Source organism: Heptranchias perlo, chromosome 2 (assembly GCF_035084215.1).
Source record: "Heptranchias perlo isolate sHepPer1 chromosome 2, sHepPer1.hap1, whole genome shotgun sequence".
NCBI lineage: Eukaryota > Metazoa > Chordata > Chondrichthyes > Hexanchiformes > Hexanchidae > Heptranchias > Heptranchias perlo.
In genome coordinates this window covers 166640189-166664638 of record NC_090326.1, presented here as the reverse complement: position 1 = coordinate 166664638, position 24450 = coordinate 166640189, and the positions used below count along the sequence as shown (strand labels likewise).

The following is a 24450-nucleotide window of genomic DNA, read 5'->3' as shown; positions in this document are numbered from 1 at the left end:
GAAATCGTGTTTGACAAACCTACTGGAGTTTTTTGAGGATGTAACTGGTAGAATAGATCAGGGAGAACCAGTGGATGTGGTGTATTTGGATTTTCAGAAGGCCTTTGATAAAGTCCCACATAAGAGGTTAGTGTGCAAAATTAAAGCACATGGGATTGGGGTAATATACTGGCATGGACTGAAAATTGGTTAACAGACAGGAAACAGAGAGTAGGAATAAATGGGTCTTTTTCGGGATGGCAGGCGGTGACTAGTGGGGTGCCGCAGGGATCAGTGCTTGGGCCCCAGCTATTCACAATATATATCAATGATTTGGATGAAGGAACCAAATATAATATTTCCAAGTTTGCTGACGACACTAAACTAGGTGGGATCGTGAGTTGTGAGGAGGATGCAAAGAGGCTTCAAGGTGATTTAGACAAGTTGAGTGAATGGGCAAATACATGGCAGATGCAGTATAATGTGGATAAATGTGAAGTTATCCACTGCGGAAGGAAAAACAGAAAGGCAGAGTATTATTTAAATGGTGATAGATTGGGAAATGTTGATGTATAAAGGGACCTGGGTGTCCTTGTATACCAGTCACTGAAAGCAAACATGCAGGTGCAGCAAGCAGTTAGGAAGGCAAATGGTATGTTGGCCTTCATTGCAAGAGGATTTGAGTACAGGAGCAAGGATGTCTTACTGCAGTTATACAGGGCCTTGGTGAGACCACACCTGGAGTATTGTGTGCAGTTTTGTTCTCCTTACCTAAGAAAGGATATACTTGCCATAGAGGGAGTGCAGTGAAGGTTCACCAGACTGATTCCTGGGATGGCAGAACTGTTGTATGAGGAGAGATTGGGTCAACTCGGCCTGTATTCACTCGAGTTTAGAAGATTGAGAGGGGATCTCATTGAAACATATAAAATCCTGACAGGGCTAGACAGACTGGATGCAGGGAGGATGTTTCCCCTGGCTGGGGGGGGGGTCCAGAATGAAGGGTCACAGTGTCAGGATACGGGGTAGGACATTTAGGACTGAGATGAGGAGAAATTTCTTCACTCAGAGGGTGGTGAACCTGTGGAATTCTCTACCACAGAAGGTTGTGGAGGCCATCTTCAGCCAGAAGTGCCGAGTGGATGATCTATCTCGGCCTCCTCCCGATATCCCTACCATCACAGAAGCCAGTCTTCAGCCAATTCGATTCACTGCACGTGATATCAAGAAACGGCTGAGTGCACTGGATACAGCAAAGGCTATGGGCCCCGACAACATCCCGGCTGTAGTGCTGAAGTCTTGTGCTCCAGAACTAGCTGCGTCTCTAGCCAAACAGTTCCAGTACAGCTACAAAACTGGCATCTACCCGACAATGTGCAAAATTGCACAGGTATGTCCCGTCCACAAAAAGCCGGACAAATCCAATCCAGCCAATTACCGCCCCATCAGTCTACTCTCAATCATCAGCAAAGTGATGGAAGGTGTCGTCGACAGTGCTATCAAGCGGCACTTACTCACCAATAACCTGCTCACCGATGCTCAGTTTGGGTTCCGCCAGGACCACTCGGCTCCAGACCTCGTTACAGCCTTGGTCCAAACATGGACAAAAGAGCTGAATTCCAGAGGTGAGGTGAGAGTGACTGCCCTTGACATCAAGGCATCATTTGACCAAATGTGGCACCAAGGAGCCCTAGTAAAATTGAAGTCAATGGGAATCAGGGGGAAAACTCTCCAGTGGCTGGAGTCATACCTAGCACAAAGGAAGATGGTAGTGGTTGTTGGAGGCCAATCATCTCAGCCCCAGGACATTGCTGCAGGAGTTCCTCAGGGCAGTGTCCTAGCCCCAACCATCTTCAGCTGCTTCATCAATGACCTTCCCTCCAACATAAGGTGAGAAATGGGGATGTTCGCTGATGATTGCACAGTATTCAGTTCCATTCGCAACCCCTCAAATAATGAAGCAGTCCGAGCCCGCATGCAGCAAGACCTGGACAACATCCAGGCTTGGGCTGATAAGTGGCAAGTAACATTCGCGCCAGACAAGTGCCAGGCAATGACCATCTCCAACAAGAGAGAGTCTAACCACCTCCCCTTGACATTCAACGGCATTACCATTGCCGAATCCCCCACCCTCAACATCCTTGTGGTCACCATTGACCAGAAACTTAACTGGACCAGCCACATAAATACTGTGGCTACAAGAGCAAGTCAGAGGCTGGGTATTCTGTGGCGAGTGACTCACCTCCTGACTTCCGAAAGCCTTTCCACCATCTACAAGGCACAAGTCAGGAGTGCAATGGAAAGGTCTCCACTTGCTTGGATGAGTGCAGCTCCAACAACACTCAAAATGCTCGACAACATCCAGGACAAAGCAGCCCGCTTGATTGGCACCCCATCCACCACCCTAAACATTCACTCCCTTCACCACCGGCGCACTGTGGCTGCAGTGTGCACCATCCACAGGATGCACTGCAGCAACTCGCCATGGCTTCTTCGACAGCACCTCCCAAACCTGCGACCTCTACCACCTAGAAGGACAAGAGCAGCAGGCACATGGGAACAACACCACTTGCACGTTCCCCTCCAAGTCACACACCATCCCGACTTGGAAATATATCGCCGTTCCTTCATCGTCGCTGGGTCAAAATCCTGGAACTCCCTTCCTAACAGCACTGTGGGAGAACCTTCACCACACGGACAGCAGCGGTTCAAGAAGGCGGCTCACCACCACCTTCTCAAGGGCAATTAGGGATGGGCAATAAATGCTGGCCTCGCCAGTGACGCCCACATCCCATGAACCAATAAAAAAAATGTCACTGAATATTTTTAAGAAGGAGCTGGATAGATATCTAGACACAAAAGGATGAAGGGTTATGGGGAGAGAGCGGGAATATGGTATTGAGATAGAGGATCATATTGAATGGCGGAACAAGCTCGAATGGCTGAATGGCCTACTCTTGCTCCTATTTTCTATGTTTCTATGTGAGGCAGATCAGGAAATAGTAATGAAGTGACTTAAAGCCTCGGCTTTAAAAGGCTGTTGGCTGTAAAAGAAAGAAAGAACTTGCATATATATTTTACGACCTCAGGATGTCCCAAAGCGCTTTGCAGCCAATGAAGTACTTTTGAAGTGTAGTCACTGTTGTGATGTAGGAAATGCGGCAGCCAATTGGCGCACAGCAAGGTCCCACAAACAGCAATGTGATAATGACCAAATAGCTGGTTTTAGTGATGTTGCTTGAGGGATAAATATTGGCCAGGACACCGGGGAGAACTCCCCTACTCGTCTTCAAAATAGTGCCAGCGCTGTTGTAATGTAGCAGGAAGGGAAGACTGAAGGGGAGGCAAGAAGTCCCGAGGGGTTCCGACTTCCAGACCGATTAGCTGACGAGCATCCGGACACCTTTTTATTTGACATTTTTTACACGAGGTGGACGATATTGGGCGACAGTTTGCTCACAGGAGGAACGGGCTGATGTGGGGGGGCGTCGGAGGGAGTGGAGGGTTTCCCAGTCGGCTCCCTGCTTTATTCACCTGTTTTCCCTGTGCTTCCGTCCTGTAGGCTGGCTGCTGCACTGAACTTCGGCTACTGGAGGTGAACACCGAAATCAAGCAGACCAACCCCTACTTCCAGTTCTGCATCGAGATGCTGCAGGCCGGCTGTCCCAAGCTGCGGGTATTTCAGGAGGGTTTGCCCCATGTCCTGTCCTTTAGTGTTTGTGTGTGTGTGTGTGTGTGTGTGTGTGTGTGTGTTTGTGCACACGTGGTCTTTTCTTTCCCATTATCCAGGAATCCACATACATTTCATTTATCCCAACGGCTGTTGTGGATTGAGATGTGATAAATTTGTCGTTGTGTGTTCCAAAATCCTATCACTACAGCTTAAACTGAAAAAGACAGGTATTATGGTGATCATTATTGGAAAGGGTGCAGAAGAGATTTACTAGAATGGTACCAGGGATGAGGGACTTCAGTTATGTGGAGAGATCGGAGAAGCTGGGATTGTTCGCCTTAGAGCAGAGACGGTTAAGGGGAGATTAAATAGAGGCATTCAAATCATGAAGGTTTTTGATAGAATAAATAAGGAGAAAGTGTTTCCACTGGCAGAAGGGTCAGTAACCAGAGGACACAGATTTAACATAATTGTCAAAAGATCCAGAGGTGAGATGAGGAAATTTTTTTAACGTAGCGAGTTAATATGATCTGGAATCCACTGGCTGAAAGGGTGGTGGAAGCCGATTCAATAGTAACTTTCAAAAGTGAATTGGATAAATGCGTGAAGGGGAGAAGATTGCAGGGCTACAGGGAAAGAGCAAGGTGGTGGGACTAATTGGATAGCTCTTTCAAAGAGCCGGCACAGGCACGGTGGGCTGAATGGCCTCCTCCTGTGCTGTAAGATTCTATGATTCGATGTGCACTGACTTATGTCGTGTTATGTTCTGTTACTCAGCTGTTGATTATCTGCTCCCAGGAAGCTCCCAGGTTTAATCCCTGGCCTGTTTTGAGTTGGCTTATCTTGGTTGGGATGGGGGTAGGGAGGCTACAATTGGCCTCAGCCTTCCTCGGTTTTAGGAGTGGGAATAATCAGCCACGGTTCCTGCTCTCGAGTGACCTGTTGGGTCTGGCTCAGCCTCCCGCCAACCACGGTTGAATTTCCTTGCCAGTGAGCCTCACGTGTGACTAATACTCATTTGGGTATGGTACCGGAGGGCGCCTATGGAAGTGCACCCTAGCAAGGAGTCAGTGCCATCAGGGAGGAGAGGGAATGGCAGAGGAAATTGGTAAGGATAGAAGTCCTGTTATTAAGCCAAAATTCATTTTAAGTGAGTTGATTGCCACAACATCAATCTCCTTTGCTGGCAATCTGTTCCGCACGTTTTGCTGGCTAGGTAACACATTCTTCCAGTCGCTAATCCTGCCTAAGAATTTCCTACTCGTATACTCTAATCCTGTGGTTCTCTCCCCCTTTCAAAACCATCATCACCCCCTTCTCATAAAAATCCTCCCTCGACCCCTGTGTTCTTGTAAACTAACAGCCCATCTCCAACCTCACTTTGTTCTCCCAAAGTCCTTGAATGTGTTGAAGACTCCCATATCGTGCCTATCTCTCGCACAACTCCCTGCTTGAATCCCTCCCACAGCACCAAAATGGCTGCCTCTGTATTGTGACAGTGCTGCATTTTCCCTCTTCGTCCTCCTGAATCTTTCTTCGGCACAGTTGACCACACCATCCTCCTCCAATTCCTCTCCTCCGTTGTCCAGCTCAATGGGATTGCCTTTGCTTGGTTCCATTCTTATCAATGCGATCGCAGCCAGAGAATCTCCAGTAATGGCTTCTCTTCCTAATCCCACACCATTACCTCTGCAGTCACCCAAGGATTCATTCTTCATTTCCTCATCTACCAGGTGCCCCTTGGAGAGAGATGGAATTGTTTTCCATATATGCTGATGACACCCATCTCGACCCCTCCTCTGTTCCTGTGCTGTCAGACCGCTTGCCTGAAATACAGTCTTGGATGGTCCACAGTTTCCTCCAGCTAATATTGTGGTAATCGAAACCATTGTCTTCGGCCCCCTGCCACAAACTCTACGCTTGTCATTAAATCCATCTGCCTTCCTAGCCAAACTGTTGGCAACCTTAATGTCCTATACGACCCTGAGCTGAGCTTCCAACACCATATTTTCTCCATCACAAGGACTAAAATAGGGGGGAGGGATAAACCTGGCAATTACAGGCCAGTCAGCCTAATGTCAGTGGTTGGGAAGCTTATAGAGGCAATAATCCAGGACAACATTAGTTGGCATTTGGAAAAGTATGGGCTAATAAATGAAAGTCAGCAAGGATTTGTTAAAGGAAAATTGTGTTTGACCAACTTGCTTAAGTTCTTTGAAGTAACAGAGAGGGTTGATGAGGGTGGTGCGGTTGATATGTATGTGGACTTTGAAAAGGCATTTGATAAAGTACCACACAATAGACTTGTTAGCAAAATTAAAGCTCATGGATTAAAGGGACAGTGGCAGCGTGGATACAAAATTGGCTAAGGGACAGAAAGCAGAGAGTAGTGATGAATGGTTGTTTTTCAGACTGGAGGGAAGTATACAGTGATGTTCCCCAGGGGTCAGTATTAGGATCACTGCTCTTTTTGATATATATTAATGACCTGGACTTTGGTATAGAGGGTATAATTTCAAAGTTTGCAGATGACACAAAACTAAGAAATGTAGTTTTAATGTGGAGGATAGTAACAGGCTTCAGGAGGACATCGACAGACTGGTGAGATGGGCAGACACATGGCAGATGAAATTTAACAGAGAAGTGTGAAGTGATGCATTTTGGTAGGAAGAATGAGGAGAGACAATATAAACTAAATGGTACAATTTTAAAGGGAATGCAGGAACAGAGACACCTGGGGGTGTATGTACACAAATCTTTGATGGCAGGACAAGTTGAGAAGGCGGTTAAAAAAGCATATGGGCACAGAATGCAAAAGCAAGGAAGTTATGCTAAACCTTTATAAAACACTGGTTAGACCTCAGCTGGATTATTCTATTCAATTCTGGGCACCACACTTTAGGAAGGATGTCAAGGCCTTAGAGAGGGTGCAGAAGAGATTTACTAGAATGGTGCCAGGGATGAGGGACTTCAGTTATGTGGAGAGACTGGAGAAGCTGGGGTTGTTCTCCTTAGAACAGAGAAGGTTAAGGGGAGATTTGATAGAGGTGTTCAAAATCATGAACGATTTTGACAGAGTAAATAAGGAGAAACTGTTTGCAGTTTCAGAAGGGTCGATAACCAGATGATACAGATTTAAGGTGATCGGCAAAAGAGCCAGAGGTGACATGAGGAAACATATTTTTACGCAGCGAGTTTTAATGATCTGGAATGCACTGCCTGAAAGGGCGGTGGAAACAGGTTCAATAGTAACTTTCAAAAGGGAATTGGATAAATACTTGATGGGGGAAAAAATTGACAGGGGGTGATGGGGAACGTGCAGGGGAATGGGATTAATTGGATAGCTCTTTCAAAGAGCCGGCACAGGCACGATGGGCCGAATGGCCCCCTCCTGTGCTGTACCTATTATGATACTATGACTACCTACTTCCACCTTTCGTAAAATTATCCATGCCCACCTGAATCTCAGCCCATATACCACTGAAACCCTCATCCGTGCCTTTGTCATCTCCAGACTTGACTATTCCAGTGCTCTTCTGGCTGACCTCCGATCCTCCTCCCTCCCTAAACTTTAGTTCACCTGTCTACCCATACGCTATCCTGCACTAAATCCCACTCGCCCATCATCCCTATCCTTGCAGACCTACATTGAAACATTGGCACCACCCCCCAACCTTTCGAACTCCCCATTCCTCTGATGATGTCCAAATTTAACATTTTTTCCCCACCCTCTATTGACATTGAATCCCATTCTGTTGTCCTGGCCTAATTTCTGGAATGACTCTCGTTATTCTTCTCTGAGTCCCATAATGGTCTTTTGAAGTTAGAGGCCCAGTTCTCCCAAATATTGCCTTGCCAATGGTTTAGAAAGGGTTAAAACGCTCTGTTTGAGCTTGTGGTGAACACCACCTTGAGCTCCAGGTCTCCAGTGTGACCTGCTAACAGTGGCCTTGAAGTGACTGTTCAATATTTGTACCCTGATCTTCTCTGCTGTGCTCAGCAACATCCACTGACAGTGTAGACCTTATCACCTCTCGTTCAGTGTCCCAAACACCAAGAACTTCTAACCACTTCCTCTCTTGCAGGTGCTGAGACTCCTGAACCTGACCTGGTTCCCCAAGGCTTGCACGATGATCGTTTCACCGGAGGTCGGTTTCTCTGAGCTGGAGGAGTTGTGCTTGGCCACATCTTCGTTCTCGCTGGTCACGGATGAAGTTCTGGTAAAGTTGCTGCGCTTGTCATCCAGGCTGCGGACATTAGACCTGCGAGGTTGTTACCGGATCACCTCAACGGGATTACAGCTTTTGCCCTGTCAAGGTAGGGATGTGTTTCTGTGAGACCACTCTTTATGTGACCCCTCTGCCCAGGTGTTTGTGATGTGATTAGGGAACTCTTATTTTCTTTCTATTTCATTTATATTTATTTGGTTAATGTGAAAGGTGTTGTTACTACAAAATAAAACACTTCTCCAGCTCATTGCTATCATCAAGCACTCCCAGATCAGTTATAGCATGTTTTAGATGCAGGCTAAAGCACCTATTTGCTCTGTTGGGTCCTCCCAGGTCAAGTACAGCATGTGTTAGACACAGAGTAAAGCTACTGTCCCATCAAACCCTCCCAAGTACAGCACAGGTGAGATACAGAGTAAAGCTCCCTCTACACTGTCCCATCAAACACTCCCAGGGCAGGTACAGCACGGGTTAAATACAGAGTAAAGCTCCCTCTACACTGTCCCATCAAACACTCCCAGGGCAGGTACAGCACGGGTTAGATACAGAGTAAAGCTCCCTTTACACTCTCATCAAACAACAATAACTACTTGCATTTATATAGCGCCTTTAACATAGAAAAACGTCCCAGGGCACTTCACAGGAGCGATTATCAAAGAAAATTTAACACCGAACCTCATAAGGAGGTATTAGGACAGGTGACCAAAAGCTTGTTCAAAGAGGTAGGTTTTAAGGAGGGTCTTAAAGGAGGTAGAGAGGCGGAGAGGTTTAGGGAGGGAATTCCAGAGCTAGGCAGCTGAAGGCACGGCCGCCAATGGTAGAGCGATTTAAATCAGGGATGCACAAGAGGCAAGAATTAGAGGAGCGCAGAGATCTCAGAGGATCGTGGAGCTGGAGGAGGTTACAGAGATAGGGAGGGGCGATTTGAAAACAAGGATGAGAATTTTAAAATCAATGCGTTGCTGGACTGGAAGCCAATGTAGGTCAGCGAGCACAGGGGTGATTGCTGCAGTATGTTAGAGCATTCCTGAGAGTGAACCTCGAGCTAGCCCCTCACTGAGATTACAGCCCCTGACTTCTAACCCCTCTCTCACATTGAGATGCCCGTGGCTTAAGGACTAAACTGCTTTCTTATGGAACTCTCTGCTTATTCCAACTCCAGACCTGGCGCGGCTGTTCCTGGGACTTTACTGCAGCACCACCAACCTACTGCTGGCTAAACAGGGCTCGGAGCAGATGGCATTAAAATGGAGGCATTCCTTGCAAGAACTGGATCTGACCGGTCAGTGCTACAAAGAGAAGGACCTTGAGCTAGCCATGGAGATCCTAGCAGGGACCGAGGGGAACCATGTCCTGCACTCCTTGAACCTGGCTGGGACAAAGGTCACGCTGGATGCTATCAGGTATTCATCGATAGACGTGCTAATCAGTGTTGTCTCCTTTAAAAAAAAATGTAAGATCTGGAGTGAGAAAAGGCCATTCAGCACATCAACAGGGAATTAGAATCATAGAATCATAGAAGTTAGAACATGGAAACAGGCCCTTCGGCCCAACATGTCCATGTCGCCCAGTTTATACCACTAAGCTAGTCCCAATTGCCTGCACTTGGCCCATATCCCTCTATACCCATCTTACCCATGTAACTGTCCAAATGCTTTTTAAAAGACAAAATTGTACCCGCCTCTACTACTGCCTCTGGCAGCTCGTTCCAGACACGCACCACCCTTTGAGTGAAAAAATTGCCCCTCTGGACCCTTTTGTATCTCTCCCCTCTCACCTTAAATCTGTGCCCCCTCGTTATAGACTCCCCTACCTTTGGGAAAATATTTTGACTATCGACCTTATCTATGCCCCTCATTATTTTATAGACTTCTACAAGATCACCCCTTAACCTCCTACTCTCCAGGGAAAAAAGTCCCAGTCTGTCTAACCTCTCCCTGTAAGTCAAACCATCAAGTCCCGGTAGCATCCTAGTAAATCTTTTCTGCACTCTTTCTAGTTTAATAATATCCTTTCTATAATAGGGTGACCAGAACTGTACACAGTACTCCAAGTGTGGCCTCACCAATGCCCTGTACAACTTCAACAAGACATCCCAACTCCTGCATTCAATGTTCTGACCAATGAAACCAAGCATGCTGAATGCCTTCTTCACCACCCTATCCACCTGTGACTCCACTTTCAAGGAGCTATGAATCTGTACTCCCAGATCTCTTTGTTCTATAACTCTCCCCAACGCCCTACCATTAACGGAGTAGGTCCTGGCCCGATTCGATCTACCAAAATGCATCACCTCACATTTATCTAAATTAAACTCCATCTGCCATTCATCGGCCCACTGGCCCAATTTATCAAGATCCCGTTGCAATCCTAGATAACCTTCTTCACTGTCCACAATGCCACCAATCTTGGTGTCATCTGCAAACTTACTAACCATGCCTCCTAAATTCTCATCCAAATCATTAATATAAATAACAAATAACAGCGGACCCAGCACCGATCCCTGAGGCACATCGCTGGACACAGGCATCCAGTTTGAAAAACAACCCTCTACAACCACCCTCTGTCTTCTGTCGTCAAGCCAATTTTGTATCCAATTGGCTACTTCACCTTGGATCCCATGAGATTTAACCTTATGTAACAACCTACCATGCGGTACCTTGTCAAATGCTTTGCTGAAGTCCATGTAGACCATGTCTACTGCACAGCCCTCATCTATCTTCTTGGTTACCCCTTCAAAAAACTCAATCAAATTCGTGAGACATGATTTTCCTCTCACAAAACCATGCTGACTGTTCCTAATTAGTCCCTGCCTCTCCAAATGCCTGTAGATCCTGTCCCTCAGAATACCCTCTAACAACTTACCCACTACAGATGTCAGGCTCACTGGTCTGTAGTTCCCAGGCTTTTCCCTGCCGCCCTTCTTAAACAAAGGCACAACATTTGCTACCCTCCAATCTTCAGGCACCTCACCTGTAGCTGTCGATGATTCAAATATCTCTGCTAGGGGACCCCCATTTTCCTCCCTAACCTCCCATAACGTCCTGGGATACATTTCATCAGGTCCCAGAGATTTATCTACCTTGATGCGCGTTAAGACTTCCAGCACCTCCCTCTCTGTAATATGTACACTCCTCAAGACATCACTATTTATTTCCCCAAGTTCCCTAACATCCATGCCTTTCTCAACCGTAAATACCGATGTGAAATATTCATTCAGGATCTCACCCATCTCTTGTGGTTCCGCACATAGATGACCTTGTTGATCCTTAAGAGGCCCTACTCTCTCCCTAGTTACCCTTTTGCCCTTTATGTATTTGTAGAAGCTCTTTGGATTCACCTTTGCCTGATCTGCCAAAGCAATCTCATATCCCCTTTTTGCCCTCCTGATTTCTCTCTTAACTCTACTCCGGCAATCTCTATACTCTTCAAGGGATCCACTTGATCCCAGCTGCCTATGCATGTCATATGCCTCCTTCTTCTTTTTGACTCGTGCCTCAATCTCCCGAGTCATCCAAGGTTCCCTACTTCTACCAGCCTTGCCCTTCACTTTATAAGGAATGTGCTTACCCTGAACCCTGGTTAACACACTTTTGAAAGCCTCCCACTTACCAGAGGTCCCTTTGCCTGCCAACAGACTCTCCCAATCAACTTCTGAAAGTTCCTGTCTAATACCATCAAAATTGGCCTTTCCCCAATTTAGAATTTTAACTTTTGGGCCAGACCTATCCTTCTCCATAGCTATCTTAAAACTAATGGAATTATGATCACTGGTCCCAAAGTGATCCCTCACTAACACTTCTGTCACCTGCCCTTCCTTATTTCCCAAGAGGAGGTCAAGTTTTGCCCCCTCTCTAGTCGAGCCATCCACATACTGAATGAGAAATTCCTCCTGAATACACTCAACAAATTTCTCTCCATCCAAGCCCCTAATGCTATGGCTGTCCCAGTCAATGTTGGGAAAGTTAAAGTCCCCTACTATTACCACCCTATTTTTCTTGCAGCTGTCTGTAATCTCCTCACATATTTGCTCCTCAATTTCCCGTTGACTATTTGGGGGTCTGTTGTACAATCCTATCAAAGTGATCTCTCCCTTCTTATTTTTCAGTTCTACCCATATAGACTCAGTGGGCGAACCCTCGGATATATCCCCTCTCACTACTGCCGTGATGTTCTCCCTAATCAAGAACGCAACTCCCCCTCCTCTCTTACCTCCTGCTCTATCTTTCCTATAGCATCTGTACCCTGGAACATTGAGCTGCCAGTCCTGCCCCTCCCTTAGCCATGTTTCAGTAATAGCTATAACATCCCAGTCCCATGTACCCATCCATGCCCTGAGTTCATCTGCCTTGCCCATCAGACTTCTTGCATTGAAATAAATGCAGTTTAATCTAGACTTCCCTTGGTCTTTGCCCTGCTTTCTCAGACCATCTGTCCGGTCATGTTCTGTACACTCTCCCTTACTGCCTTTTGTTTCTGTCACCACTTTATTTCCCACTGACTTCCTGCATCGGTTCCCATCCCCCTGCCACATTAGTTTAAACCCTCCCCAACAGCACTGGCAAACACTCCCCCTAGGACATTGGTTCCAGTCCTGCCCAGATGCAGACCGTCCAATTTGTACTGGTCCCACCTCCCCCAGAACCGGTTCCAATGGCCCAGGAATTTGAATCCCTCCCTCTTGCACCATCTCTCAAGCCACGTATTCATCTTAGCTATCCTGTCATTCCTACTCTGACTAACCCGTGGCACTGGTAGCAATCCTGAGATTACTACCTTTGAGGTCCTACTCTTTAGTTTAACTCCTAACTCCCTAAATTCAGCTTGTAGGACCTCATCCTGTTTTTTACCTATATCGTTGGTGCCTATATGCACCACGACAACTGGCTGTTCACCCTCCCCCTCCAGAATGTCCTGCAGCCGCTCCGAGACATCCTTGACCCTTGCACCAGGGAGGCAACATACCATCCTGGAGTCTCGGTTGCGTCCGCAGAAACGCCTGTCTATTCCCCTTACAATCGAGTCCCCTATCACTATAGCTCTGCCACTCTTTTTCCTGCCCTCCTGTGCAGCAGAGCCAGCCACGGTGCCATGAACCTGGCCACTGCCACCTTCCCCTGGTGAGCCATCTCCCCCAACAGTATCCAAAACGGTATACCTGTTTTGGAGGGAGATGACCGCAGGGGACCCCTGCACTGCCTTCCTACTCTTCCTCTGTCTGTTGGTCACCCATTCACTATCTCCCTCAGTAATTTTTATCTGCGGTGTGACCAACTCACTGAACGTGCTATCCACGACTTTCTCAGCATCGCGGATGCTCCAAAGTGAATCCATCCGCAGCTCCAGAGCCGTCAAGCGGTCAAACAATAGCTGCAGCTGGACACACTTCCCGCAGGTGAAGGAATCAGGGATACAGGAAGGAGCCCTGAATTCCCACATCCCACAAGAGGAACATGACACGAATTGGATAATATATAGTTTAAAAAGGAAAGATTTGCGGGTCTATGGGGAAAGAGCAGGGGGAGTGGGACTAATTGGTAGCTCTTTGAGAGTTGGCACAGGCCCGATGGGCCGAATGGCCTCCTATGCTGTATGATTCTACGATCAAGCCCATTCCACCCGGAGTCTATGTATGATTATTTGCCACCATCTCCCCTTGTCGATCACTTATGTTATGTTTACTGGTCAGCGCTCTTGCATGCTCATACTGAATCCCTCTGTGTGCATTCTTAACACTGGTATTGATGTCTTTATTTTAAATGCGCTGTTAAGTACCTTCCCCTACCTCCCCTGTTTTAAAGACATCAGGCAGTGCCATTAAAATCTCTAGTAGGAATAACAGGGGAGAAATTGGTCTGGTGCCAGAAACCAACGGCAAGTGGGCGGCGATCCTGGAACGCGAGCCCGAGGCTCGCTGATAATTGGGCCGAGAGCCTCTTATCTGCTTAAATCTGGTGTTCTGCGGATGGCAATCGGGGTCCCCGATGCAGCGGTGGGAGGTGATCGGAAGGATGTGTTGGGGGGGTGGGGAGGGGAGGGCGTACTCAGGCCAGCAACCTCCCACAGTATTGCTATAGAACCAGGAGGAGCAGGAGTGCATCTACATTAATGCAAGTATAAAACACATTTACTAGCCTTTTCTCAGCGGCCTCCCTTTAAGGACTGCTGGTTTGGCTGCTGTAGTCCCGGATGGAACAAGGGATGAGAGATTACAGTTACGAACAAAGACTTGGTAAAATTGAAGCATAGGAAGGCTAAGGGGGGAAATTTAATAGAGGTTTTCAAAATTAAGAAAAGTTTTGAGAGGACAAATAGTGAAAGATTGTTGCCACCAGTTCACTTGAACTGTGGTGAAGATCTAAATTTTGTCCTTCCTAAGTTGTCAGCATTAATGCCAGCGTGGTAAACAAGGTTGGTGAGCTCCAGGCATAATTAGCCACGTGGGAATACGATGTGGCGATAACGGAGACCTGGCTCAAAAAAGGGCAGGATTGGGTACTAAATATTCCTGGATACAAGGTGTTCAGGAAAGATAGAACATAAGAAATAGGGACAGGAGTAGGCTATCCGGCCCCTCGAGCCTGCTCCGCCATTCAACAAGATCATGGCTGATCTTCTACCTCAGCGCCATTTTCCTGCACCATCCCCATATCCCTCGATGCCTTTAATATCTAGAAATCTATTGATCTCTGTTTTGAATGTACTCAATGACTGAGCCTCCACAGCCCTCTGGGGTAGAGAATTACAAAGATTCACCACCCTCTGAGTGAAGAAATTTCTACTCATCTCAGTCCTCAATGGCCTACCCTTTATTTTGAGACTCTGACCCCAGGGGAAACATCCTCCCTGCATCTACCCTGTCGAGCCCTGTAAGAATTTTGTATGTTTCAATGAGATCACCTCTCATTCTTTTAAACTCCAGAGAATACAGGCCTAGTCCACTCAATCTCTCCTCATACGACAATCCCACCATCCCAGAAATCAGTCTGGTGAACCTTCGCTGCATTCATAAATAATTGTGAATCAAGAGGTGAAAGGGAGGGAGGAACTTAAAACATTTACAATCACCAGGGAAAGGGCTTTGAAAAAATTATTAGAACTAAAAGCTGACAAGTCCCCAGGTCCTGATGGACTTCATCCTAGGGTCTTTTAAGAAGTGGCTGCAGAGATAGTAGATGCGTTGGTATTAATTTTCCAAAATTCCCTAGATTCTAGAAGGGTCCCATCAGATTGGAAAATAGCGAATGTAACTCCTCTATTCAAGAAAGAAGGGAGACAGAAAAAGCAGGAAACTACAGGCCAGTTAGCTTAACATCTGTCATAGGGAAAATGCTAGAATCTATTATTAAGGAGGTTATAGCAGGGCACTTAGAAAATCTCAATGCAATCAGGCAGAGTCATCACGGTTTTGTGAAAGGGAAATCGTGTTTGATTAATTTATTCGAGTTCTTTGAGGAAGTAACAAGCAACGTGGATAAAGGGGATCCTGTGGATGTGGTGTACTTGGATTTCCAGAAGGCTTTTGACGAGGTGCCACATCAAAGGTTACTACACAAAATAAGAGCTCATGGTGTAGGGGGTAACATATTAGCATGGATAAAGGATTGGTTAGCTAACAGGAAACAGAGAGTAGGCATAAATGGGTCATTTTCAGGTTGGCAAGATGTAACGAGTGGAGTGCCACAGGGATCAGTGCTGGGGCCTCAACTATTTACAATCTATATCAATGACTTGGATGAAGGGACCGAATGTATGGTTGTTAAATTTGCTGATGACACAAAGGTAGGTATGAAAGTAAGTTGTGAAAAGGACATAAGGAGGATGATTTTAAACCCCAAGAACGGGTGGGTTAGGGGCAGGTGGGAGTTGAAAATAGTTGTTTTTTGGGTCACGACCGCAACCCGGCTTTATTTCTGGGTTTAACGTCGGTGTGGAAAAGTACAGGCTTTGCATTGGGAATGCAAAGTCTGAAAATTTTGCAATTGTGATCCAAAAAAAAACTATTTTCAGCTCCCACTCGCCCCCAACCCACCTATTGTTGGGGTTTAAAATCACCCCCTCGGAGTCTGCAAAGGGACATCGATAGGTTAAGTGAGTGGGCAAAAATTTGGCAGATGGGGTATAATGTGGGAAAATGTGGACTTGTCCACTTTGGCAGGAGGAATAGAAAAGCAGTATATTATTTAAATGGAGAGAGATTGCAGAACTCTGAGGTACAGAGAGATCTGGGTGTCCTAGTACATGATTCACAAAAACTTAGAATGCAGTTAGAGCAAGTGATTAGGAAGGCAAATGGAATGTTGTCATTTATTGCAAGGGGAATGGAATATAAAAGTAGAGATGTTTTGCTACAGTTGTACAGGGCATCGGTGAGACCACATCTGGAATACTGTGTGCAGTTTTAGTCTCCTTATTTAAGAAAGGACATAATTGCTTTAAAGGCGGTTCAGAGAAGGTTCACTCGACTGATTCCTGGGATGAGGGGTTATCCTATGAGGAAAGGTTGGACAAGTTGGTCCTGTATACACTGGAGTTTAGAAGAATGAGAGGTGATTTTATTGAAACATAAGATCCTGAGGGGACTAGAAGGGGTAGATGCTGAGAGGATGTTTCCCCTTGTGGGAGAGACTAGAACTAGGGGCCGCAGTTTAAAAATAAGGGGTCTCCCATTTAAGACGGAGATGAGGAGAAATTTCTTCTCAGAGGGTCGTGAGTCTGTGGAACTCCCTTCCCCAGAGAGCGGTGGAGGCGGGGTCATTGAATAGTTTTAAAGCTGAGTTAGGTAGATTCCTGATTAACATGGAAGTCAAAGGTTATAGTAGGTAGATGGGAAAGTAGGGTGAGGTCACAATCAGATCAGCCATGATCTTATCAAATGGCAGAGCAGGCTCGAGGGGCCGAGTGGCCTACTCCTGCTCTTAGTTTGTGTGTTCGTATGTACTCCCTCTGTGGCAAGTATATCCTTTCTTAGGTAAGGAGCTAAAATTGTACACAATACTCCAGGTGCGGTCTCACCAAGGCCCAATATAATTTCAGTAAGACATCTTTACTCCTGAACTCAAATCCTGTACTCAAGGGGGAAGGAAAAAAAGGAGGGGGGTTGGCAGTATTGATTAAGGAGAATATTGCAGTGCTGGACAGAGAGGATAACCTGGAGGGGTCAAGAACAGAATCTATTTGGTTAGAGTTAAGAAACAGTAGAGGTGCCATTACACTACTGGGTGTATTCTATAGGCCACCACCTAGTGGGAAGGATATAGAGGAGCAAATTTGCAGGGAAATTACAGAGAGATGCAAAAGCCATAGAGTAATGATAATGGAGGACTACAATTACCCTAATATAGACTGGGATAGTAATAATATAAGGGGCAAAGAGGGGGAGGAATTTTTGAAGTGTGTTCAGGAGAACTTTCTCGACCAGTATGTTTCCGGCCCAATGAGGAAGGAGGCATTGCTGGACTTGGTTCTGGGGAACGAGGCGGGCCAAGTGGAGCAAGTGTCAGTGGGAGAACATTTAGGGAACAGCGATCATAGTATCATAAGGTTTAGAATAGCTATGAAAAAGGACATGGGATGAGAACAGATCTGGCCCAGGTAAATTGGCAGGCAAAACTGTGATTGAACAATGGGCGGCCTTTAAAGAGGAGATGGTTCGGGTACAGTCTAGGTACATTCCCATGAGGGAGAAAGGTAGGGCAACTAAAGCCAGAGCTCCCTGGATGACGAAAGAGATAGAGAGTAAGATGAAGCAGAAAAAAGGGGCGTATGACGGGTGTCAGGTTGATAACACAAGTGAGAACCAGGCAGAATACAGAATGTTCAGAGGGGAAGTGAAAAAGGATACAAGAGGGGCAAAGAGAGAGTATGAGAATAGACTGGCAACAAACATAAAAGGGAATCCAAAAGACTATAGGCATATAAATAGTAAATGGGTAGTAAGAGGAGGGGTGGGGCCGGTCAGGGACCAAAAAGGACATCTGCTCATGGAGGCAGAGGGCATGGCTGAGGTACGAAATGAGTACTTTGCATCTGTCTTTACCAAGGAAGAAGATGTGGCCAAAGTCACTGTAAAAGAGGAGGTAATTGAGATACTGTATAGGATAAAAATTAATAAAGAGGAGGTACTAGAAAGGCTGGCTGTACTTAAAGTAGAAAAGTCACCCGGTCCAGATGGGATGTATCCTAGGTTGCTGAGGGAAGTAAGGGTGGAAATTGCAGAGGTACTGGCCATAATCTTTCAAACATCCTTAGATATGGGGGTGGTGCCAGAGGGCTGGAGAATTACAAATGTTACACCCTTGTTCAAAAAAGGGTGTAGGGATAAACCCAGTAACTATAGGCCAGTCAGTTTAACCTCGGTGGTGTGGAAACTTTCAGAAACAATAATCCGGGACAGAATTAACAGTCACTTGGACGAGTGTGGATTGATTAGGGAAAGCCAGCACAGATTTGTTAAAGGCAAATCGTGTTTAACTAACTTGATAGAGATTTTTGATGAGGTAACAGAGAGGATTGATGAGGGCAATGCAGTTAATGTGGTGAATATGAACTTTCAAAAGGTGTTTGATAAAATGCAGCATAATAGGCTTGTCACCAAGATTGAAGCCCATGGAATAAAAGGGGCAGTAGCAGCATGGATACAGAATTGGCTAAGTACAGTAAGTAGAGAGAAGTGGTGAAAGGTTGTTTTTCAGACTGGAGGGAGGTGTACAGTGGTGTTCCCCAGGGGTCGGTGCTGGGACCACTGCTTTTCTTGATATAGCCATGATGTGGAGATGCCGGTGATGGACTGGGGTTGACAATTGTAAACAATTTTACAACACCAAGTTATAGTCCAGCAATTTAATTTTAAATTCACAAGCTTTCGGAGGCTTCCTCCTTCCTCAGGTGGACGTTGATTTTCCAACAAACGTTCACCTGAGGAAGGAGGAAGCCTCCGAAAGCTTGTGAATTTAAAATTAAATTGCTGGACTATAACTTGGTGTTGTAAAATTGTTTACAATTTTCTTGATATATATTAATGACTTGGACTTAGGTGTACAGGGCACAATTTCCAAATTTGCAGCTGTCACAAAACTTGGAAGTGTAGTGAACAGTGAGGAGGATAGTGATAGACTTCAAGAGGATATAGACAGGCTGGTGGAATGGGTGGACATGTGGCAGATGAAATTTAACGCAGAAAAATGCAAATTGATACATTTCGGTAGGAAGAACGAGGAGAGGCAATATAAACTAGAGGGCACAATTCTAAATGGGGTACAGGAACAGAGAGATCTGAGGGTATATGTGCACAAATCAGTGAAGATGGCAGGGCAGGTTGAGAAAATGGTTAAAAAAGCATAAGGGATCCTGGGCTTTATCAATAGAGGCATAGAGTACAAAAGCAAGGAAGTTATGTTGAACCTTTATAAAATACTGGCCCGACCACAACTGGAGTATTGTGTCCAGTTCTGGACACCGCACTTTAGGAAAGATGTGAAGGCCTTAGAGAGGATGCAGGAGAGATAGAAACTGGTCCCATTGGCGGAAGAGTGAAGAACCAGAGGACATGGACTTAAGGTGATTGGCAAAAGAGCCAAAGGTGACATGAGGAAAACTTTTTACACAGCGAGTGGTTAGGATCTGGAATGCACTGCCCGAGGGGGTGGTGGAGGCAGATTCAATCATGGCCTTCAAAAGGTAACTGGTTAATACTTGAAAAGAAAAAATTTGCAGGGCTACGGGGAAAGGGCGGGGGAGTGGGACTAGCTGCATAACCCTAACCCTAACCCTAATGCATAGAGCCGGCACAGACTCGATGGGCCAAATGGCCTCCTTCCGCGCTGTAATCCTTTCTATGATTCTATGATTAATTACTCCCGAGGTCAGATCCTCTGCCCCAACAATGTGCCTTTAACGCTGTCCAACATCACTGCAGTTGCACCAGTGCAACACTTGCTGAATTCCCACTCTAGCCACCATGTAGCTTGTCTGAGTGAAATTGCCAATCGTTGCCAGTTTTGTTCTTGGAGTCCATGGCCTCTAGGACCTGGATTGAGTCTGCCCAACCTCATCTTACATAAAGAAAGAAAGGACTTGCATTTCTATAGTGCCTTTCACGGGCTCAGGATGTCCCAAAGTGCTTTATGGCCAACAAAATAATTTTGAAGTGTAGTCATGGTTTTTACCTCGGGAAATGTGGCAGCCAATTTGTGTAAAGCAAGATCCCACAAACAGCAATGAAATAAATGATCAGATCATGTCTTTAAGTTGTTGGTGGTGGGATAAATATTGGTCAGGACACCGGGGAGAACTGCCCTGCTCTTCGAACAGTGCCATGGGATCTTTTATATCCACCTGAGAGTCCCATCCATAAGACGGCACCTCCGACAGTGCAGCACTCCCTCAGTACTAGCACTGGGAGTGTCAGCCTGGATTATGTGCTGTTAAAGGGACAGTGGCAGCATGGATCCAAAATTGGCTAAAGGACAGAAAGCAGAGAGCAGTGGTAAACGGTTGTTTTTCAGACTGGAGGGAAGTATACAGTGGTGTTCCCCAGGGGTCAATATTAGAACCACTGCTCTTTTTGATATATATTAATGACCTGAACTTGGGTATAGAGGGTATAATTTCAAAGTTTGCAGATGAGACAAAACTCGGAAATGTAAACAGTGTGGAGGATAGTAACAGACTTCAGGAGGATATAGACAGACTGGTGAAATGGGCAGACACATGGCAGAGGAAATTTAACGCAGAGAAGTGTGAAGTGTCGAATTTTGGTAGGAAGAATGAGGAGAAGCAATATAAACTAAATGGTACAATTTTAAAGGGGTGCAGGAACAGAGAGATCTGGGGGTGTATGTACACAAATCTTTGATGGTGGCAGGATGAGTTGAGACGGCTGTTTTTTAAAAAAAAAAGCAAACGGGATCGTGGGCTTTATTAATAGAGGCATAGAGTACAAAAGCAAGGAAGTTATGCTAAACTTTTATAAAACACTAGTTAGGCCTCAGCTGGAGTATTGTGTTCAATTCTGGGCATCACACTTTAGGAAGGATGTCAAGGCCTTAGAGAGGGTGCAGAGGAGATTTACTAGAATGGTGCCAGGGACAAGGGATTTCAGTTATGTGGAGAGATTGGAGAAGCTGGGGTTGTTCTCCTTCGAACAGAGAAGGTTAAGGGGAGATTTGATAGAGGTGTTCATGATCATGAAGGGTTTTAACAGAGTAAATAAGGAGAAACTGTTTCCAGTGGCAGAAGGGTCGATAACCAGAGGACACAGATTTAAGGTGATCAGCAAAAGAGCCAGAGGCAACATGAGGAAACATTTTTTTACGCAGCGAGTTTTAATGATCTGGAATGCACTGCCTGAAAGGGAGGTGGAATCAGATTCAATAGTAACTTTCAAAAGGGAATTTGATAGATACTTGAAGGCAAAAAATTGACAGGGCTATGGGGAAAGAGCAGGGGAGTGGGACTAATTGGATAGCTCTTTCAAAGAGCCGGCACAGGCACGATGGGCCGAATGGCCTCCTCCTGTGCTGAACCTATTATGATAAGTCTCTGGAGTGGAGCTTGAGCCCACAATCTTCTGACTCTGAGGCAAAAGTGCTACCACTGAGCCATGGCTGACATTAACACAGCTTAGGAATCTTGCACCTCAGTCGGCAGTGGCTGTGGGCGAGGTTTGAATCCCAGTCATAGGAGTGAAGGACCAGTGTCTAACACACTGAACCAGCCAGTCACATCTGATCTGATGAGAGGCGACACCCGGACCATTGAGGCCGTTTCACTGCTCCAGATGCTGATCGCTGTGCTGCGCACGTCCATCCTTCCTTTAGTAACTGTTAACTATCGGCATTCTCCCAGGGAAAACTCTGACGCGATTTCCTGGCTGCTGTTTCTGGTCGTCGGAGTAATGTTTTTTTTCTTTTATCCCTTTCCCTCCCTTGCCCCCCCCGCCTGCAGAGTGGTGGTGAGCAGCAGCCCCGAGCTGAGCTACCTGAACCTGACGTCCTGCCGCTGCCTCCCGCGGGGGCTGAAGCGCATCTACCGAGGCAAGGACGAGATCTGCCAGTTTGTCAACCGTTTGCTGAGCAGCCTCGAAGATAGCGGCTCACCATCGAACGCGGACCACAAGGGGAGGTCGTGAAGCAGGTGGCCCTCTCACAGACAACAGCAGGGCCCAAGTCAGATTGCAGATTCAAAAATTGGTGGGACTGACCCACCTTAAACAAAGAGAGTGTGTCCAGCTCATTCCATAAACTTCAAAGCACAATCAGTAAATAAAGCATAAAAACAATCGACTTTCCTCAAGGTTGAGCTGGGTTTAGACTGTACTCCAGATTGAGCTGGGTTTAGTTTGTACTACAGATTCAGCTCGGTTTAGTTTGTACTCCAGATTGAGCTGGGTTTAGTTTGTACTCCAGATTCAGCTCGGTTTAGTTTGTACTCCAGATTGAGCTGGGTTTAGTTTGTACTCCAGATTGAGCTGGGTTTAGTTTGTACTCCAGATTGAGCTGGGTTTAGACTGTACTCCAGATTGAGCTGGGTTTAGTTTGCACACCAGATTGAGCTGGGTTTAGTCTGTACTCCAGATTGAGCTGGGTTTAGTCTGTACTCCCGATTGAGCTGGGTTTAGTCTGTACTCCAGATTGAGCTGGGTTTAGTCTGTACTCCAGATTGAGCTGGGTTTAGACTGTACTCCAGATTGAGCTGGGTTTAGTTTGTACTCCAGATTGAGCTGGGTTTAGTTTGTACTCCCGATTGAGCTGGGTTTAGTCTGTACTCCAGATTGAGCTGGGTTTAGTCTGTACTCCAGATTCAGCTGGGTTTAGTCTGTACTCCAGATTGAGCTAGGTTTAGTCTGTACTCCAGATTGAGCTGGGTTTAGTCTGTACTCCAGATTGAGCTGGGTTTAGACTGTACTCCAGATTGAGCTGGGTTTAGACTGTACTCCAGATTGAGCTGGTTTTAGTTTGTACTCCAGATTGAGCTGGGTTTAGACTGTACTCCAGATTGAGCTGGGTTTAGTTTGCACTCCAGATTGAGCTGGGTTTAGTCTGTACTCCAGATTGAGCTGGGTTTAGTCTGTACTCCCGATTGAGCTGGGTTTAGTCTATACTCCCGATTGAGCTGGGTTTAGACTGTACTCCAGATTGAGCTGGGTTTAGTTTGTACTCCAGATTGAGCTGGGTTTAGTTTGTTCTCCAGTTTGAGCTGGGTTTAGTTTGTACTCCAGATTCAGCTCGGTTTAGCCTGTACTCCAGATTGAGCTGGGTTTAGTCTGTACTCCAGATTGAGCTGGGTTTAGTGTGCACTCCCGATTGAGCTGGGTTTAGTGTGCACTCCCGATTGAGCTGGGTTTAGACTGTACTCCCGGTTGAGCTGGGTTTAGACTGTACTCCCGATTGAGCTGGGTTTAGACTGTACTCCCGATTGAGCTGGGTTTAGACTGTACTCCCGATTGAGCTGGGTTTAGACTGTACTCCCGATTGAGCTGGGTTTAGACTGTACTCCCGATTCAGCTGGGTTTAGACTGTACTCCCGATTCAGCTGGGTTTAGACTGTACTCCCGATTGAGCTGGGTTTGGACTGTACTCCCGATTGAGCTGGGTTTAGACTGTACTCCCGATTGAGCTGGGTTTAGACTGTACTCCCGATTGAGCTGGGTTTAGACTGTACTCCCGATTGAGCTGGGTTTAGTGTGGACTCCCGATTGAGCTGGGTTTAGACTGTACTCCAGGTTGAGCTGGGTTTAGTCTGTACTCCCGATTGAGCTGGGTTTAGACTGTACTCCCGATTGAGCTGGGTTTAGACTGTACTCCCGATTGAGCTGGGTTTAGTTTGTACTCCAGGTTGAGCTGGGTTTGGACTGTACTCCAGATTGAGCTGGGTTTAGACTGTACTCCAGATTGAGCTGGTTTTAGTTTGTACTCCAGATTGAGCTGGGTTTAGTTTGCACTCCAGATTGAGCTGGGTTTAGTCTGTACTCCAGATTGAGCTGGGTTTAGTCTGTACTCCAGATTGAGCTGGGTTTAGTCTGTACTCCCGATTGAGCTGGGTTTAGTCTATACTCCCGATTGAGCTGGGTTTAGACTGTACTCCAGATTGAGCTGGGTTTAGTTTGTACTCCAGATTGAGCTGGGTTTAGTTTGTTCTCCAGTTTGAGCTGGGTTTAGTTTGTACTCCAGATTCAGCTCGGTTTAGCCTGTACTCCAGATTGAGCTGGGTTTAGTCTGTACTCCAGATTGAGCTGGGGTTTAGTGTGCACTCCCGATTGAGCTGGGTTTAGTGTGCACTCCCGATTGAGCTGGGTTTAGACTGTACTCCCGGTTGAGCTGGGTTTAGACTGTACTCCCGATTGAGCTGGGTTTAGACTGTACTCCCGATTGAGCTGGGTTTAGACTGTACTCCCGATTGAGCTGGGTTTAGACTGTACTCCCGATTGAGCTGGGTTTAGACTGTACTCCCGATTCAGCTGGGTTTAGACTGTACTCCCGATTCAGCTGGGTTTAGACTGTACTCCCGATTCAGCTGGGTTTGGACTGTACTCCCGATTGAGCTGGGTTTAGACTGTACTCCCGATTG

At 46.3% G+C, this 24450-nt stretch overlaps 1 protein-coding gene across 2 annotated transcripts in view; it reads left to right on the top strand.

Annotated features, from left to right (window-relative positions):
• The window catches only part of fbxl6 (F-box and leucine-rich repeat protein 6), a 59257-nt gene that overhangs the window by 17067 nt on the left and 17740 nt on the right, over positions 1–24450 (top strand). Inside the window, exons 7-10 of one of the 2 annotated variants that reach the window (XM_067968725.1) lie at positions 3542–3655; positions 7738–7969; positions 9044–9284; positions 21829–22162. In XM_067968725.1, coding sequence (XP_067824826.1) covers positions 3542–3655; positions 7738–7969; positions 9044–9284; positions 21829–22012 — 771 coding nt within the window. In that variant the 3' untranslated portion in view covers positions 22013–22162. Of the gene's footprint in view, positions 1–3541; positions 3656–7737; positions 7970–9043; positions 9285–21828; positions 22163–24450 lie in introns of those variants that run through there. The other variant, XM_067968718.1, reaches the window with a different exon arrangement.